The following is a 21,111-nucleotide window of genomic DNA, read 5'->3' as shown; positions in this document are numbered from 1 at the left end:
TTCCCAAAATTAATAGGTATATTTGGAAATAATGGAGTGCAATGGATCCTATATGAATCTCCAGTGTTACTACTATACTCAAATACTGTAAGCTAATGTTCATAAGTAACCATTTTTCTGTTTCAGTGAACAAACTACGCTCTCTCCAACTGTTCCGCATATATTTTCTGTTATCATTTTCATGAATGTCGACACGCTGCTTTCCTTTCTAGCTAATTTTCTAAGAAAGTCGACATGTTTTTTGTTCTGACTGATAACATTGTACCCGACTGCCTTATCGTTCTTTAGTAGGACTTCACACGTAGGCACACGGCGTTTAGTTTTCTTTATGCAGTGAAACGTTGCTGATGCTACCCCGAACGTGTGTGAGTACTGTCAAGACTTACTTTGTATAAAACACAGCATCTGGCTACGATATAGAGCGTGTTCGGAAATTCCCAACTTCGACCTGAAGAGGGGAGTGAGTGCACAATATTCTGAATAGGAACTTGTGTCCGGAAACATACCGTTTTCGTTCTATAAATATTTCAATTCAGATTTTAACTCGTCCACTTCTTCTTGAGGAATCAAATTAGGCGTGACGCAGTACAATTATTACGTAAGAATTTGAAAGGGAACATAATGAAACACCCATTAATCACTTAAGCATATTTGATTGTTTAACGCTTAAACATCACGTGTTAGCTTTTTCCAAAACAAAAATGAACCCAGCATGCTGTACGTACAGAACAGTACTGACGCATTACAACAGCGGCTCGATGTGATGAAGTGATGAATGGATGTTTCGTTATGTTTTCTTTGGAATTGTTATCTAATATTTAAACACCGTCACGCCTGATTCAGTTCCTCAAGCAGAAGTGTATGAGAACAACATCTGAACTTGAATCCGTCACAGAACAGAAACGGTATGTTTCCGTATACAAGTTCCTACTCAAAATATTATGTACTCACTCCCCTCTACAAGTATTAGAAGTTTTTAAAGGGAATTTTCGAACATCCTGTAGTTAACCTATGTGATCGTATCGTACTGTTGCCGGCCGGTGTGGCCGAGCGGTTCTAGGCGCTTCAGTCTGGAACCGCGCGACCACTACGGTCGCAGATTCGAATCCTGCCTCGGGCATGGATGTGTGTGATGTCCTTAGGTTAGTTAGGTTTAAGTAGTTCTAAGTTCTAGGGGGCTGATGACCTCAGATGTTAAGTCCCATAGTGCTCAGAGCCATTTGAAGCATTTTTGTCATACTGTTCACACCCTCCTTTAGGTTTATGTAGGTTTTTCGCACGCAGTTGTTGAATTATGAAATCTTACGGAATACGTTTTCCATCTGTCTTGTTCACAATTTTGAATTTAACGTGAAAGAGTGACTGGACTATCGTTAATCCCCAGAATCATTATAAACGCGGGAATCTTGATATCTGTGTGAAATGTTGCAGAAATGGCAATTCCTTTTATCACACAACACCTATCGTATGTCCCTAAAATCATTTCTGTGTTAATGTTCTTACGTCTATGTTCGGAATAACGAACTTCAATAACTGTAATGATTGTTTTACTCCAACTGTCTGCTTCACTTCCAACCCTTGGCATTCACCGGCGTGATGTGTGGCTTATGAGCAGCCACTCGACCATGAAATCTAAGTTTTCACCTTCCGTATAACTATCACAGTACTTTCAGTGGATCCTGATGCAGTCTGGAATTCCTGTGTGATGGTCTGAATAGATGTCTGCCTACTACACATTACGACGCACTTCAACTGTCGGTGGTCTCTGTCAGTCAGCAGACGAGGTCGGCCTGTACGCTTTTGTGCTGTACGTGTCCGTAAGTGACACCCAATCACCAGACCACATTCGAAGTCCGTGCGTTCTGCGGAGCGCCACATTCTGCTCTCTCACGATGTCTAATGAGTACTGAGGCCGCTGATGTGGAGTACCTGGCAGTAGGTGGCAGCACAATGCACTTAATACGAAAAACGTATGTGTTTGGGGATGTCCAGATACTTTTGATCATTTAGTGTATGTGAGTGGCTTGAAGACTTCTTAAGTAACAGAACACAGTACTTCGTCCTCGACGGCGAATGTTCATCAGAAACAAGGGTGTAGTCAGGAATACCTCATTGAAGTGTGATAGGGTCGCTGTTATTTTTTATATACATAAATGATCTGGTGGACAGGGTGAGCAGCAACCTGCGGCTGTTTGCTCATGATGCTGTAGCGTCCGGGATGGTATTGGGTTGGGTTGTTTGGGGAAGGAGACCAGACAGCGAGGTTATCGGTCTCATCGGATTAGGGAAAGATGGGGAAGGAAGTCGGCCGTGCCCTTTCAAAGAAACCATCCCGGCATTTGCCTGGAGCGATTTAGGGAAATCACGGAAAACCTAAATCAGGATGGCCGGACCCGGGATTGAACCGTCGTCCTCCCGAATGCGAGTCCAGTGTGGGATGGTATTGTCATTAAGTGACTGTAGGAGGGTAAAAGATGTCTTAGACAAAGTTTCTAGTTGGCGTGATGAATGGCAGCTAGCACTAAATGCAGAAAAATGTAAGTTAATGCAGATGAGTAGGAAATAAATCCGTAAAGTTCGAATACAGCATTAGTCATGTGCTGCTTGACACAGTCACGTCTGTTAAATATCTAGGCATAACGTTGTAAAGCGATATGTAATGGAACGGTTTATTGGGCGAATTTTAGGAAAATGTAGATCATCTGTGAAGGATGTCGCATGTTGTTGTTGTTGTGGTCTTCAGTCCTGAGACTGGTTTCATGCAGCTCTCCATGCTACTCTATCCTGTGCAAGCTTCTTCATCTCCCAGTACCTACTGCAACCAACATCCTTCTGAATCTGCTTAGTGTATTCATCTCTTGGTCTCCCTCTACGATTTTTACCCTCCACGCTGCCCTCCAATGCTGAATTTATGATCCCTTGATGCCTCAAAACATGTCCTACCAACCGATCCCTTCTTCTAGTCAAGTTGTGCCACAAACTTCTCTTCTCCCCAATCCTATTCAATACCGCCTCATTAGTTACGTGATCTACCCATCTTATCTTCAGCATTCTTCTGTAGCACCACATTTCGAAAGCTTCTATTCTCTTCTTGTCCAAACTAGTTATCGTCCATGTTTCACTTCCATACATGGCTACACTCCATACAAATACTTTCAGAAATGACTTCCTGACACTTAAATCTATACTTGATGTTAACAAATTTCTCTTCTTGAGAAACGCTTTCCTTGCCATTGCCAGTCTACATTTTATATCCTCTCTACTTCGCCAATCATTAGTTATTTTACTCCCTTAATAGCAAAACTCCTTTACTACTTTAAGTGTCTCATTTCCTATTTTAATCCCCTCAGCATCACCCGATTTAATTTGACTACATTCCATTATCCTCGTTTTGCTTTTGTTGATGTTCATCTTATATCCCCCTTTCAAGACACTGTCCATTCCGTTCAACTGCTCTTCCAAGTCCTTTGCTGTCTCTGACAGAATTACAATGTCATCGGCGAACCTCAAAGTTTTTACTTCTTCTCCATGAATTTTAATACCTACTCCGAATTTTTCTTTTGTTTCCTTTACTGCTTGCTCAATATACAGATTGAATAACATCGGGGAGAGGCTACAACCCTGTCTCACTCCCTTCCCAACCACTGCTTCCCTTTCATGCCCCTCGACTCTTATAACTGCCATCTGGTTTCTGTACAAATTGTAAATAGCCTTTCGCTCCCTGTATTTTACCCCTGCCACCTTCAGAATTTGAAAGAGAGTATTCCAGTTAACGTTGTCAAAAGCTTTCTCTAAGTCTACAAATGCTAGAAACGTAGGTTTGCCTTTTCTTAACCTTTCTTCTAAGATAAGTCGTAAGGTTAGTATTGCCTCACGTGTTCCAATATTTCTACGGAATCCAAACTGATCTTCCCCGAGGTCCGCTTCTACCAGTTTTTCCATTCATCTGTAAAGAATTCGCGTTAGTATTTTGCAGCTGTGACTTATTAAACTGATAGTTCGGTAATTTTCACATCTGTCAACACCTGCTTTCTTTGGTATTGGAATTATTATATTCTTCTTGAAGTCTGTGGGTATTTCGCCTGTCTCATACATCTTGCTCACCAGATGGTAGAGTTTTGTCATGACTGGCTCTCCCAAGGCCATCAGTAGTTCTAATGGAATGTTGTCTACTCCCGGGGCCTTGTTTCGACTCAGGTCTTTCAGTGCTCTGTCAAACTCTTCACGCAGTATCTTATCTCCCATTTCATCTTCATCTACATCCTCTTCCATTTCCATAATATTGTCCTCAAGTACATCGCCCTTGTATAAACCCTCTATATACTCCTTCCACCTTTCTGCCTTCCCTTCTTTGCTTAGAACTGGGTTGCCATCTGCGCTCTTGATATTCATACAAGTGGTTCTCTTCTCTCGCATATAGGACACTATTGTGACCCATTTTTGAGTACTGCTCAAGTGTTTGGGACCCGCACCAGGTGGGTTTGAAGCAATACATTGAAGCAATTCAGAGACGGGCTGCTAGATTTGTTAGCCGTTGGTTCGAACAACACGCAAGTATTACGGAGATGCTTCGCGAACTCAGATGGGAATTCCTGGAGGGAGAGGGACATTCTTCTCGAGGTACGCTACTGAGAAAAGTTGAATCTGACTGCAGAACCGTTCTACTGCCGCCAGCGTACATTTCGCATAAAGACCACGATGACAAGATAAGAGAAATTAGGGTTCATACGCAGGCATATCGATAGTTGTTTTTCACCCGCTCTGTTTGCACCGTACAGTGGCGTGTAGTGTATACATGTAGATGCATATGAAGATAACTCCATTTTGGGTCATTACATTCTGGATTATGTGCTGCAGTGCAGCACATACAACGCTAAGAAGCAAACAATGGGTGGCAGTAAATGGAGAAGCAGTAGACCTGCTAACACAGGAAAACTATGATGATGACAAGTAAACATTTGATTCAAACACTGATTGGTTATTCATAAAACTTTTTTTTATTTATTTCTATCGGTCTTCTGACTGGTCTGATGCAACCCGTCACAATTTTCACTCCTGCGCCAATCTCCACATTTCAGATAAGCACTTACATCGCGATATGTTCGATTTATTCAAATCTCTTTCTTCCTCTAAGGGTTTTGCACTATGCTTAACTATTCTCTGATATCTTTATAGATGTCGTACCACCCTGTACCTTCTTCTTGTCAGTATGTTTCACATATTTCTTTCCTCGATAATTCTACATTTAATTTCTGCATTTCGATTCTTATCAGCCGACTTAATTCTCAGCACAACTCAATAACACCACAACTCCAACGCTTCCATATTCTTCTCTACCGATGTTCTCATGGTTCATGTTTCACGTCCAAAGAAAACATTGCTTGAGACACACATTCTCAGAGCTTTTTCTCAAAATTAAGGCCTATGTTTGCTACTAGTAGGCTTCCGTTTGAATTGTTTAATGTTCATGGTATTGCTTTTAAGTTCACTGAAAATCAGGTTGGCTTCTTTATATGCTGAATTTCTCCTACCGAAGACCATTTTTTTTCGATTTCTTCACATTTCTATGCAGTTATTTTGCTTTATCTTACCTACACTCACTGTTCATTTCATTCCTAAGTGGCGTATATTGCAGTGTTCCTGCATTTTCCCTGATATTTCTCTCTCTTCCATCAACTGAGTATCTATTCTATTACACAAGGGAGCTTCGCATTTATCTTACTTGCCCTGTATTTGTTTTTCCAGCTTCTGTGATTGCCATTTTTAGAGATGTCCATTCTTCTTCATCTGAACTGCCTATTGTGTTATTCATTGTCGCAGTATCTACAGCCTTAGAGAACTTTAAACGCACCTCATCGTTCCTTCATACTTCAGCGTCTCACTTCTTTACACATGGGTTGTTTCTTATAGTTCTCGCGAACTTTAACATACGTTTCGTCATCACTTAATTGCAGTATCAGTCTGTATCTTGTCCTCGGTGCACCTGATAATCACATCTCTGATTTCGAAACCTCTGCTCCACCACGATGTAATCCAGCCGGAATCTTCCCGGGTCTCCAAGCTGTTTCTAAATGTACCTCCTGATCTTCCGATTTTTGGACAGTGTGTTCCCTATTACCAGTCAAAATTTATTGTAGAACTCGACGGCTTGTCTCCTGTGTCATTCCTACTATTGAACCCTTATTCGTCTGTGATGCAGTCATCTACATCCTCCCTTACCACAATGTTGGAATCCCTCATGACTGTAAGATTTTAACTTCCATCCACATACAGAGTTCCTAGTTCAGTGCCCTCATATACTCTATCTCTTCATCTTCTCGTTTTACAAAGGTAAGTATACCATAACTGTTGTTGTCGGCCTTGATTTCCTGTCGAACCGGTAAGAGCAACCCTATAACTGAACCGCTCACAGTAACTACCTTCTTGCCCTATTTTCCTATTCATAAAGAATCCTATTCCATTATTACATTTCTGATGCTCTAGATATTTTCCTGAATTCACCTGATGAGAAACCCTTATCTTCTTCCCATTTCACTTCATTGAGTCCTATTGTACCCACAGGGTGTCCCAGAAATGTTGGGACAGACTTCGAGGGGTTGTAGAGGATGTCTTGAGGAAAAAATCGAGGCTAGGAAACCCTGTCTTGAAACGTATCCAACGACTATTTTTGAAAATGATGTCTGTGTGAAAGTAGGATGATAACTATATCTTTTCTGACACCTTCGTTGTAAATAGGTTTAACAGTGGTACATTTGTACCTGTCAGAAGAAATATTTTGTGTTGGTGGCTCTTCTCATAAATAGCTATTGACGTGATTTATTAAGTTAGAACAGTTCCTCCAGGTTCTAAATTCCATGTACAACATGAAAGAGCTTTTGTGAGAACTGTTATGAGTGTGACACTGTCAGTGGTAGGTTGAGCGCATTACGTCTACTTCCGTTAAGTTCTACAGAATTTATTTTTACTGCATTCCCTTGCTTCTTCAATCTAACTACTTTATTCTTTTGTTGCTACAGTTACAAATTGACCATTGCAGCTTGTGACTCATTAACCACAACACAGTCATTCCGTTTGAGATGGTATCTTGTATACTAATTGGCTGTTCTGGCTCTCATCTAACATATCCAATATTGTTTTAATTTTGTAATCAGTACTATTAATCTCTGTCATTTTGTGTATGTTCTGGATCTATTAACAAATCTCCTTAAGTTAACACAGTGTTTCTTGTAGAATGCAAGTAACATACGTTTTTTCAACATGTTTTGGTTACACAGAAATTCCTCTTTTCCTTTTAAATGATATTTTACTCACTTCTGTGACCTACAGCAAACTTGCTTTTTATAGTAGACTTTCTGAACTACTTTTTGGAAAAATTACTTACAAACGCTGACAGAAATTAGTTACCAAATACGTTGAAATTCGCATTATCATTCATTTCCCTGTTTACCTCTTTCCATTCCACACGTTTAATCTTATTTTTAAAACATTGATGTAAGAATTATTAATGAAGATGTCTTTTGCATAAATATGTCTCGGACCAACATAGTGTTGCCATCCTGTATGTCTGTCTGTTAAGATTCGTTTTTATCAGGAACGAGTGGAGGTAACAAGTTGAAATTTATGTCACATACTATGGTCTGCGGCCCACGGCGGCATAAAAACTTCAACTTTTCATCAATGTAATCAAAAGATACGTATGTATGTCTGAAGTACATTGCATAGTAGACCGTTATACACGTGCACTGCAAACAGTATTTACATGCCTGGGCAAAGTCCACAACATTAATAAATCACTTCCTATGGGGAGAATCACAGTGTTTGAGCGAGTGCAGGACGTGGGCACACGGCGACGTTGGGGGTGGGGGGCTTGGGTCGGCCCTCGAAGCATGCCCGGACAGCCAGAGTGATTACAGTGACCACGTGCGTAAAGAAGGAAATCTGGGTTCGAGTCCCAGCCTGGCACAAATTTTCGTACACCGCCGATAAACTGTACAGCTGGGGCTCATCATACAACTGCAAATACACTTGACCATACAGCTATAGATTAAAACAGTGTCTGTTCCTTCAGACATGCGTGGAACTCTGAAGTACATTGCATAGTAGACCGTTATATATAGACATTGGAAACAGTATTTTTTTACCCTCGCAAACTCACTCATGAAAACCCATAGCGTATTTGCTGTTAACTTATGGGGTGCTTCCTGTTGACCTATAATCGTGATATTTATCAAGAATCAAGGTTTCACAGTAAAAGTAACTGAAAAAATACGAACATTGTTAATTTTTAATTATATCAAATAAAAAATATTCTTTTGCCATTACAAACCTACACTGCACTTGTAATCTGTCATAAAATCATAAAATGCTGTCGAGATTTTGATCTGGTTTTCTGTAATAGGTAGAGTGAGTTACAAGCAAGGTTTGTATATGCAATTTATAAATATTTCATGGCTATTAGCTGTGCTACGACGAAATAACGTCACCTACCGCTGTGAAAACAACGCCTTTGACATCTAGTAGTGATAAGTGTAAGGCCACCAGACTACCAACGCCATGCTGGTGCTAGCATTACAGTTCCTTTATGAACTGCTTATTCTACATACAAACATCCTCTGGCAGTCTTTGGGTATGATGCATACAGCATCTGTAATGTTTCAGAGCACAGCAATAACGGTATTTGATTCAGGATTGCATTTCCATTGTTCTGATGAGGTTCCAATATCCCATTAAATACCCGTCGGAGCACACAGAACATTCAACAGATGTGTAACAGCAATAGACCTATGGCTGGCTCTATTGTTTTCTCTCTGGAGACTTCCGTTAAATCTTACCATTAATTGCAACAGGGACAAGAGCAGAGAAGTCAACGCGCATCTGCAATTTAAATTAGTGCAACATGTCAATATAACTCCAAAAAACGAATAATTTAAATAGCGAATGTGAAATTACACAAACAATTTAAACTTAAAACATTCTTGAAAGTCTTGGAATTTTCGGGGCCGACATCTCGCCAGTGTTGACATCGATAACAGGCAAATATCGTCGAGATTCTCAATTCCGAGGATGAATGAACCATCTATAAACATAATTAAATTTATATGAAACCTTCGAAATTTAAGTCCTACTCGTACTTCCCCGGTTTCTTTTTCTGTCAGCAACTTTTAAGGAATCTACGTTGATATAGCTGCAGACTATTAACTGTTTCCTTTTATTTGACAGAGGGATCAAAACTGAACCTACAAGAGACTTTCTTAGTGTGGATCCATAAGACTGTAGCATCTTACACGCACATACCAGGTTCTGATTTGCGCAAAAATGACTGAATCATTATTTTTTACTTTTTGTTCGTCTTTTACGTATGTAGCAACACCTCATTTCTTTCATGTTGAATTTACGTAAAAATGATGCTAGGTTATATCCACATTTATTTAATTTTTTTATCCCTGTAGTTACACGACGTTAAAACAGGCAAATAACATTTATGTCTTCTGAATTTTCCAATCTTCTAAACATATAAGAAGTTCGTTTGCATTGGGTCTCAGTACCCATATTCATGAATTTAGCTTTACACTTAACTTTTGTATCCCTTTTACTCAAATATCGGATTTCGACTTGACTCACGTATGATGAAATACCTCTGCTGTTCTAACTGAAAAATCGCTTCATCGTCTGGTGCAGTCTTTTTCCATGGTTACCTTTCGAATTCCTGTCTTATCTTGAGGTGTATGTATGTTGTCATCATACTAAACACTTTTGCTGCCTACGCAAACAGCACGGTGGCACACACATGCATCAAACAGGCAGAAGTATGCGTACGGAGTCATTTAATGTGGAACGACCACATATAAGTAATTGTAGGGAAAGCAGATGCCAGACTGAGATTCAGTAACAGACGAAAGAGACAGCTTACGAAAAAAACTGCAGCTGATACTTTTGCTCGTCCATCTAGGACCCTTCCCAGATAGGATGGGTTTTTTTATTTTTTATTATTATTTATAGTAATTTATAGTAATACAAAAAGTAAAGATAGAATTAAGGAAATAAAGAAGATTTAAAGAAGATCAGTGCGTTTCGTCACTTGGTCGCTTAGTAGGCGCGAAAGCGTTATGATCGCCCGTCTCCAGTACCAGACGCATATCAATGCTGTTAACTGTTAAAACTCCGAGACAGTACAGTGCTAGAAGATTCAGCCAATATACTGATACCTCCTACATATATTTTACGAAAAGACCATTAAGCCAATATTAAAGAGATCTGTACTCTCGCGGAGGCTCGCCAACGATCTTCCTTCCCGTGCACCACCGAAACAGAAACGGAAGAAAGTGACAATGCTACACAAAGTACCCTCCATCACGCACAATAAGGTGGCTTGCGGAGAGTAGACACGGATGTAGGTGGCAATCTTTGAGGTGCCTGGTCCAGCTTATCTCCAATGTTTGTTAAACCAAACAGATGACTCCATAGTACAAGATGTTAGGCTCGTAGAGCGCAATAAAAAAAGAACCACACTGTAATGTCTCTGCAGTCACAGTCTTTCCCAATAGACTGACAGCGATATGTTGCAACGGAAAATATACCACTCCGGCAAGAGCATATTTTTGTAGTCCATTCGATTCCATATTACCGGCGTAACTAATGCTGTGCTATCGGGTTATTTTTCCAACTGTGCAACCTGGTGTTATCATGCTGTAATGGACGATGTAAAGTCATATCGCGATATTCTCCGTACTGTTTTCAAAGGATGAGTTCAGTTTTGGATAATAGTAGTTACAAGTAGGCACATTGACTATGAGAGGACAACAGATGATATTCAAATGTGTATTGAGAAAAAATGTAATCGTTATTTCTCTAATTGGAATTAAAACTCTGTCGCAAAAGTAACAGCATTTAGTTTCTTACATGGATGAGAATTTAAAGAAAATCAAATTAAAAATAAAAGAGAAAAAATGAACTACGTTAAAATATCTTCTGTGCCACCTTCATTGTATGTTTAGTGTTTCATTCTCTTATGCGATACACAAAGTAAATGTTAATTAATTAACAATAAATCAATAACTAAGCAAATGTACTTGAACGTGACTTTGTACGAGGGTTACGCAGAAAGTAATGCTATGAATTTTTTTTTCTCAGCCGAAAACAATGCTACGAATGTGAAACGTTACGTATGTATTATTTGAAGTCTCCTGTGTGAGCGCGCCAAGTTTCCGTCACTTCCCACACATAGCGTAGCTGCGGGACAGTTCCAAAATGGCGTCTGTAGGTGATGACATACGTTACAAGCAACGTGCCGTCATTGAATTTCCTACTGCAGAGAAAGAAACTGTGGGGAATATTGACAATCGATTGTGCAAAGTCGGTGAACATTTGCTGTCGACAGAAGTACAGTTAGTCGCAGAGCACAGAGGATAGGGTTATGAGAAGGCGGTTGGGCGGGGCTCCACGATATGCAGCAGTCGCGGAGGCCATCCACAGCTGTCACACCTCACATGTTGCAGCGGCTGATGTCGTTCGCGAGGAGAGACGCATTACGACTCGACAGTTGGCGCTGCATCTGTCAATGATGAGGTGATTCACGCAGTGAAGCACTGGCTCTGTCACCAGAAAAATGATTGGTACCGACACGACGTACACGCCTTTGCTTCGTGCTACAGGAAGGCCACAGAATGAGGAGGAGATTACGTGCAAAAGCCGGGTGTGCAGATAAAACACCATTCTTTCATGCGTGTAATTCTCATTATGTTCAATGAAGAATTTTTGTGGAAAAAAATGCGGTGCAGTACTTTCTGGGCAACCCTCGTAACTACACACTCAAAGAGATGAGGTGTATCAGCTGTAGGACCTGGATGTACATAACTGTGTGATTTTAATGACTTTTATTTAACATGGATCATTAACTTTAGGCCATGATTAAACTGTTATGATTACCATTTTCGAAACTCCAATCTTAAGCATACTAGAAGTAGACCTCTGTATTATTGCACTTGGTGAGAAAGCGCTTTGGTCGGCTTATCGTGAGTTTCACGAAAATACCCTTAACCCCTTGATAATACCGGATGATCATAAAGTCAGTATAAATTTGAAAACTTAATAAACCACGGAATAATGTAGATAGAGAGGTAAAAATTGACACACATGCTTGGAATGACATGGGGTTTTATTAGAACCAAAAAAAAAAAAAAACACCCCATATTGCTAGACGCGTGAAAGATCTCTTGCGCGCGTCGTTTGGTGATGATAGTGTGGTCAGCCGCCACTTTCGACATGCTTGGCCTCCCAGGTCCCCAGACCTCAGTCCGTGCCATTATTGACTTTGGGGTTACCTGAAGTCGCAAGTGTATCGTGATCGACCGACATCTCTAGGGATGCTGAAAGACAACATCTGACGCCAATGCCTCACTATAACTCCGGTCATGCTTTACAGTGCTGTTCACAACATTATTCCTCGACTACAGCTATTGTTGAGGAATGATGGTGGACACATTATTTCCTGTAAAGAACATCATCTTTGCTTTGTCTTACTTTGTTATGCTAATTATTGCTATTCTGATCAGATGAAGTGCCATCTGTCGGACAATTTTTGAACGTTTGTATTTTTTTGGTTCTAATAAAACCCCATGTCATTCCAAGCACGTGTGTCAATTTGTACCTCTCTATCTACATTATTCCGTGATTTATTCAGTTTTCAAATTTATACTGACTTTATGATCATCCGGTATATACACAACTATCTTAAAATCATTCTCGGTGTGATGTGCTTTCCTTACTCAGCACTGTACCTCTTTACTCTAACGTCACTGCGTGTTTCCGATAACGGCTACAGGAGGCCAAGTTCAATAATATCGTGGTTGGGTAGTACTTATAGAGTAGTGCATGATTTTGAAAATTTTCTGTTGTTGTTGTTGTGATCTTCTATCTGTAGTTTGGGATGATGCAGCTCTCCACGCTAGTCTATTCTCCACTAGCATCTTCATCTCTGCACGATTAACTCTGTCTACATCAATTTGAACTTGCTTACTGTATTCATACGTTGGTCCCCCTCTGCAACCCAGCAGTCTATTACTAAACTGATGAGTCCTTGATGCCTCAGGATGTGTCCTGTCAACCGATCCCTACTTTTAGTCAAGTTGTGGCATAAATCTCTTTTTCTTCCACTTCGATTCTGTACTTCCACGTAAGTTATTCTACCTACTCATATAACTTTTAGCACTCTTCTTTAACACCAAATTTCAAAGGCTTCTGTTATCTTCTTCTTTGAGCTGCATATCATCGATGTTTCACGTCCACGCAAGGCTACACACCAGACGAATATAACAAATTCAGAAAATTGTTTCGTGTGCAAGTTATCATCGCTTACCTTGTCGGTTGTCATCTTTGCGTGTGTTACCTATTTCTATGTTTAAAAGTATTCTGTCCAACATAATGAGACTCGTGAAGAAGCTAACAGGTGCACAAAGGAGAAAACTATCTAGTGAACGAATAAAGGTATATCACGCTCAAGTTAAAATATTTAGTGAATACTTTTCTAAGACTGCACATGCAAATTGCAACCGCCCTATCTGTAGTAGTAATATTAATTGCTAGAGGTGAAATTTTAACACCATTAGATGAAAGTTTTGGTGTCGGTGAAATGAGTGGCGGCAGTGGCAATAGAATTAGAAATAGAAACGACGCTGTTGTTCATGTTGATGTGGCTTTAAAGTCGGGAACTTGTAAAGGTTGCATGGAGTTTGGGGACACGGAACTAGAGGAGGACAGTCTCGGTGACAAGAGAAGTTGTGAAGAGTGTACGGATGTTGACACAGGAGGTGCTAGTACACATGTGGACTTTGCAATAAAATTGTGTTTTAAAGATGTGAAAAATGAAAAAAGAAAAATTCAGAGACCCTGCGAATTGGGTCAATAACGATGCAGTATGAGAGTTTATTGCTGCTGCACTGCTAGGCAAAACGTAAGTGGAATTTTGATAACTCAAAATGAGAGTATTATACTCGTATTTTCCACTTAGAATCCTCAGTAAACCATAAAATGGAGAAGAGAATTTCGGGCAGTGGTTTGTTTTTTCTTTGAAGATGTTACGTATTTTGCCTCATTTGCAGACTCTTGTAATAGGAGGAAGTTGAAAAATGATAATAACTGAAATGAATCAAACTCTTTTAATAGTTTTAAAAACTATTTGCCTCTTTTCTTTTCGTCCTTTGAATGAACCACTTCGGTTTGATTTGTTTCGTTGTTACTCTACGGTGAAATTAACTGTTGCGCTTCCTTTCTAGGGATGTAACTATTGTTATTTCTTGCTATCAGTTTATTGTAATGTAATTGTAAATTGTCCCATATCAATTGTTTCTTCTTATTATGTGTTAATTATAATATTTATAAAAATTGTAATTATGACTTGTCCCTATCCACGTGTGGCAACACACAATAGGGTTTCTGAGATCAACAAAAGTCACATCAAATCATAACAAAACCTACTACATACTCCATATTCAGAACCCAAGAACATTTAAGTCGAAATTGCTCCTCCCCTTACTCTGATGTAGTATTCCTTTTTACAGCAAAGAGACAACTGAAAGCAGCAAGATCACTTTGATCTCCAGAGTCCTTGACATGTTTCTTTTAAGTAATTACATTAATACATATTCATGATGTGGTCGTTTTCCACAGAAAGTATATAAATATTCGTTGTCAAAATTCAAACAACTTTTTCTTGCTGTAGTCTAATATTTATTTACGTTCTCGACGCGTTTCGCCTTTTATACGTATTATGACACCTTTAGTGGATTTAATCTAGAATAATACAGGCTTCTTGCTCGAAACAGTTCACGTCATAATTTTTACGTGAATACATTATTCTTTATAGAATTATTTCATGGAGGTGGTGTTGTACAGCTTTAATGGATGTTAAGCACTGCGTAGTATATTTTATTAGAGACGATCGATTTCGATCTGGTATCAGACCACCATAGGATCCAAAAAAAAAACAGCTATGTAAATACAAATGCGTAGCTGATGTGCGGCATTTTTTGAATCAGAAGATGGTTTGATCCTAGACGGAAAGCGATTGTCTCTAATAAAGTATAGTGATACAGCTGTTTGCATAGCTGAGATGCTTTTTGGACCCGATAACAGTCTGATCCTTGACCGAAATGGATCTTCTCTAATGAAATATACTGGCGGAGTTCTGTACTGCATAATACAGTTCATAATATTACTTACGTTATTTGTAACATTTATGTACAGCATACACAAATAAGAAAAGGGACACCAGGTGAACAAACAGTATTGCGACAGAAATCGCTCACAGATATCACGAGAAAAATCTTCAGTCCTCGCCTGAGCAGTAGTGTTGTTTTACATCATTTAAATAACGAAGTATGAAAATTACAAAACGAGCAGATCTCTATTTCGATATACGTTGACTTTTCATAAGGAAAGCGACAGTGTGACCCTTAACCTAAGAGCAGATCTCGGCAAGTAGGAAGAATAACTGTAAGTGATAATTTATTCATGTAAACATTATACTGTGATTATATTTTCATTCAGTGATGCTCCACAGCTCTTACGTATTTGAAAAATGTCATATAAACACCATGACATGCTAGTAAAAAAACTTGTTTTACACAACAAGTTGCCGGCCGCGGTGGCCGAGCTGTTCTAGGCGCTTCAGTCCGGAACCGCGCAACTGCTACGGTCGCAGGTTCGAATTCTGCCTCGGGCATGGATGTGTGTGATGTCCTTGGGTTAGTTAGGTTTAAGTAGTTCTGCGTTCTAGGGGACTGATGACCTCAGATGTTAAGTCCCATAGTGCTCAGAGCCATTTGAACACAACTAGTTTCAGTCGTCTGAGCATCATCAGGTTCATTAAATTATTCACAGTACCATGATATGTGAATTATAAAACCGTTATCGTGAGGTCATAAAATCGTGAATAATACACTGTCATCATATCACAATATAAATCACGTCTCACTCTAAGCAGTTCTGACATGGATGTATACACTGCCTAGCAAAATTTTTATAGATTGATGACATAATTTATATTACCTACCAATATGATGACAGTGTATTATCCATGGTTTTATCACCTGACGATAGCGATTTTATATTTAGCCTAACATGATGCTATGAATTGTTTTATGAAGCTGATGATGGTCACACGACTGAAACTGGTTGTATAATTATAATATTTTACTAGCAATTCAAGGCGGTAATATGACATTTTTCCATTATGCTGTGGATTGTGTCCAATGTGTAAGTATCCATGCAAAACTGAAACTATATTATTTCCATATTAAATCCACTGGGAAATGCGTTTCATATACGATGGTTGGAACTTAAATAGTGACAACTATTTACTCTCCACCGATACAAAAGAGTTGCATGTTTGCACCTGTTACCGTCCTTCAAAGTAGTCACCAGCGTTGTGTAGAACCCGTTGCCATCGATGTGGAAGGCGTTGTATACCGTTAGCACAGACTGTTCTGTTGATGGTGCGAATGGAGCGGTCTACTGCCTGTCGAATCTCTGGAACAGTTCTGAAGCGAATACCACTTTCAGAATCAAATCAAAATCACAAAGACTTAAGTCCGGGGAGTATGGTGAATGGTACAGTACTTCCCACCCGGCCGCAGTGACCGTGCGGTTCTAGGCGCTACAGTCTGGAACCGAGCGACCGCTACGGTCGCAGGTTCGAATCCTGCCTCGGGCATGGATGTGTGTGATGTCCTTAGGTTAGTTAGGTTTAATTAGTTCTAAGTTCTAGGCGACTGATGACCTCAGAAGTTAAGTCGCATAGTGCTCAGAGCCATTTGAACCATTTTTGAAGTACTTCCCAGTCCAACGACCGAAGAGAGCAGCCACAGCTTGCACTGTATGCGCCCGCGCATTGTCGTGCAAAATGATGGGTGGGTTGCGCAGAGAGTGTCGCCGCTTCTTTGGCAAAGCTGGTCGCGGGTAATGCTCAAAAACCGAACAGTAGTACGACTTAAGTCCGTGTGACGTTGATATGATTCCGGAGATGAAGGAACCACTTCGTGGCATTAGCTTCAGAACTGTTCCAGAGATTTAATAGGCAGTAGACCGCTCCATTCGCACCATCAACAGAACAGGCTCTGCTAACGGTATACTACGCCTTCCACATCGTTGGCAACGGGTTCTACACAACGCTGGTGAATACTTTGAAGGACAGTAACAGGTGTAAACATGTAACTCTTTTGTATCGGTTGTGAATAAAAAGTTGCCACTATTTAAGTTCCAACACTCAAAAAAAGACTAAATGCGTCTAGAACGTAAACAAATATCAGAGTGCAACAAGAAAAAGACGACAGAATTTATAAAGCGAAGGATGCCGTTATTGATTAAATGTTTGGTAACGTGGAATCTTAATTTTGTAGGACAACAGAAATGTTTAAGAAAACTATAGACGTATGGGGGAGGGCGGGGTGGTTCGTGGTGCTGAAAAATCTGTGACCTAGGGCACCACTGCCTGTAAATCTGTCTCTATTGTAATTTCACGATTTCATTGCTTGAACAACACTTTAAGGAAATTCAACTCACGAAATCTACTACTATCAAAAGTTGTAGTAAATAAATTTCCCGGTTCCTATGTTGCAGATAATTCTTTTGCTTTTGTCGCTGCTGTCGGCTGCTGCCTCAGTCGGTGATGGCACCTCTGGTGTCGGCGGCAATGCGAAACCTCCACCAGCTGGAGCCGTCAGTAGCTTCCCGGGACAGAGGAGGCGCGCACCTGACAGGAAACTTCCAGCCAGCGCGCAAGGTCAGGGAACGCAGACCCGCCGACCAACACGGAAGCCAGCGAAACAGCGGCCAGCCAGGAGACCGCAGCGCAGACCTGTCCAGCAGACACAGGGCAACACGCAGGACACGAACGGCAACCAGGCGGGAGCAGCTGCGTCCGACCCCTGGCAGACTCCTTCCTACCTCGTTTGCTATCTGTACCCTGCATCCCCAGTCTACCAGGATATCAGTCCAAATCAACCATTTGCCGCCACCGGCAACGGAGCTGTGTATCCGCCTTACATTGTTTACAAAATCTCAGCACCGACGAATGTGGGAAGCGGCGCATCTGACGATTCGGTGAATAAGATGTTTGTGCCGCAAATGGGGTACCCTAGCCCACTTTATCCATCGAGACTAGTATGTCCGCTTCACCAATCTGTGAGCGCGTACAATACAGTTTCACCACTGCCAGTTGCACAATATGTTGACAATGATTCAGACGACACGCCGGCTACTAATGAACCTAATATATTTGTTGTGGATACAGATGCTGGAATGTTCAATTATCCTTACAATGGGGAATCCCCAATGCCCTACGACAATGTCTACAGACCATCTGGGCTTGCACCAGAGAATATGTACCCAAATGGTGGCTATGGGGTACCTCAAGCATTTGGTTACCCACCTCAATTTCCCTTTCGAGCTAATTTATGATCAAATATTTTTTTTTCAGATGACCGTCAACAGCATCAAATTACTTGGAGAAATGCATGATACACACTATGCTGTCTTACAGTAAATTTATTCACAACCAGTTTCGATCATGGACCGTCTTCACAGTGGAAAAACATCTATTGCGACGACTTCACATGGCATACATGCTATTTAACCACGAAAGTGTATGCCGTTGCTGACGTGAAAACGTAAGAAAACTCATGCTTAACTCCGTCATATAGGCTTAACCAAGCAGAAAACATCGTTGAAAACACGGAAACAATGTAAGACCAGTAAGTCCACAGTAGGTTGTGCCTGAGGAATGGCGCTGCCCACTTACTGCTCTTACATGTTTTGATGTTTTCAATGCTGTTTTCTGCTTGCTTAAGCCTGTATTGTGGCATTAAGTATCAACTCTTACGTTTTCCAATCAGCAATGGCGTATACATTCCTGGTTAAACAGCATGTATACCATGCGAAATTGTCACCGTAGATATTTTTCCACTGTGTGTGATCAAAACCGGTAGTGAATAAATGTATTGTAAGGCAGCACAGTCTGTATCATGCATTTCTCCAAGTAATTTCTGATGCTGCACACACTCGTTATGGATTATGGAAATGTTTATTACAAAATAAAAGAACAGAAAATGTTTTCATTTAAAAAATTTACAGTGGCTGTAAAAAATACCATTGATGTGATTCGTTTTTCGGAACGTTTACACAGAGTATGTCGTGAGCTGCGTCTGATTATTCCGAAAGGCTTAAAAAAATTTAACTACGCTTAAATCCCTTCTCAAAATGATAGCGACTGTTTCACACAAGTATAGGAAGTATATATCTTTTTCATTTAATGTGCCTTGTAAAATCCAATTTGATGTAAATAAACTGGGAGAGCATCGCCGTGCTTTATTTCAACTCAGCTGCACAGCACTATACTTCTGTTGGTGATCATTCTTAGCTCTTCCAAGCATCAGCTCTCTTTGTGATAAACTAACCGCGAAGAACATTAGGACGGAAAAATTGTAACGTTTCAAGAAATTTCTCTACTGTGAATTCTTTGATAAGGGTATTTGCAAACACATATATTTCAGAATCTTTTCGTGGGAATTCACATCCTGAATATGTTTTAAGAACGAAAACGCACCTATTTATTGTCTGTGCTATTAGCTAATTTCGACCGTTGGACATTCTCAAGTGCCTGAAATACATCCACAAAAAGTTGACTGGCTTACACATTACAATTGTATGTGTGGTGTCTGTTCTTTCGGGTATGTTCGAAAGCACAGGCTGCGCAAAGTCGTGATTCCGCGCCCGTATGTTTACGTGCTGAAAGACAAATAACGACGTCGGCCGCATTAACGTACTGAAATAACCCAATGGCGACAAGTGATAATTTGTGTCGCGCTTTATGCGTGCGATCGCCTAACACCTTGGCTATCCGAGTACGTTTCACGTACAACCCAAATTCCCAACTTGTCACACACTGCTTGTGTAGGGGCCCTCTGGCCATTTTCCTCATTGCTCGCAGCATCACGCATGATTTCTGTAGGAGGTACATCAACACTGAAGATATCATGAAGTACCGTCAAGGCTTCATTATATGTGTGGTATCAGTTCTTTCCCTACCTTTCTTCATATACAGAATGACTCATGGGGGCGTAAATGTCGAGAAATAACCCAAAGTGGATGAGAAACGTTGAACACGTGACGTCACATCGTCGCAAGTGTAGTGTCTGGGCTTGTCGATCCTGCCATAGCCGGTAGGGGGCGGTGCTACACATCGCACATTGCGCGATGCAATACTTGCATTCAAGCAAACGGTACAAAGTTCAAACATCTTTTGAAAAAGTGGCCTTTTGTAAGGGTAGAGTCACGGAATTGCTATCCTTCATGTAATCAAACGAAAGCTGTTCTTATTTTGTGTTTCTTTCCTTTTCTCCCTTCTTTCCTTATTTACAAACTTTATTTAGTACAGAAAACTTCGGTCATTTACTGGTAACGTCGCAATTTTGGTAGCTTTACTGATTTACTTGTGACGCAGTACGGTACGTTATGTTGTACTGTACTTTACAATAAACTAGTGGAGACCGCGAAACCGATAAATAAAATAATGATACCTCAATGTAAACGCATAACCGTCTGACGCAATGAAAAACAATACTGCTTGTCCACCGCAGGGCTCGATCCCTGAACCCGAGCCGCTAAAGTTGCACATGTAAGCCCGGAGCCACGCCACGCGGACTTGAATGCTTGACCTGGGTAGGCAATATATATATATATATATATGTGTGTGTGTGTGTGTGTGTGTGTGTGTGTGTGTGTGTGTGTGTGTGTGTGTGGACGGATCGGTACGCCCAACCGCTGCTCGTGCAGCGAGGTACGTCATCGGGTGACGTCACATGTTCAACATCGGTCATCCACTTTTGATCTTTTTCCCGGCATTTGTGACTTTTATAAGAATCACTCTGTATGTGTGTAAAAAACTTTCAAAATTAAAAAATAAAATAAAAATAAATAAAAAAAATTTCAACTTGACTACATGCCATTTACGCTTTTAGAATTTGTTTTGCTTCATAGCACAACAGTAGAGGTATACAGACATTGTATGTTTTTATGTATATAGTCTGTTACTGTATTTTAACACACTACTTTGTTTAT

General features: G+C 40.4%; 1 protein-coding gene across 1 annotated transcript; it reads left to right on the top strand.

The window, feature by feature from the left end:
• Window positions 1–338: 338 nt before the first annotated feature.
• LOC126259431 (uncharacterized) lies at window positions 339–20,786 on the top strand. The gene is made up of 2 exons (XM_049956229.1): window positions 339–365; window positions 17,614–20,786. The coding sequence occupies exons 1-2, from the start codon at window positions 348–350 to the stop codon at window positions 18,451–18,453; spliced, it is 858 nt and encodes a 285-aa protein (XP_049812186.1). The 5' UTR covers window positions 339–347; the 3' UTR covers window positions 18,454–20,786.
• Window positions 20,787–21,111: the final 325 nt, after the last annotated feature.

This window comes from Schistocerca nitens, chromosome 5 (genome assembly GCF_023898315.1).
Source record: "Schistocerca nitens isolate TAMUIC-IGC-003100 chromosome 5, iqSchNite1.1, whole genome shotgun sequence".
In the NCBI taxonomy this organism is placed as follows: Eukaryota; Metazoa; Arthropoda; class Insecta; order Orthoptera; family Acrididae; genus Schistocerca; species Schistocerca nitens.
This window is presented reverse-complemented; position numbering and strand designations above follow the sequence as displayed.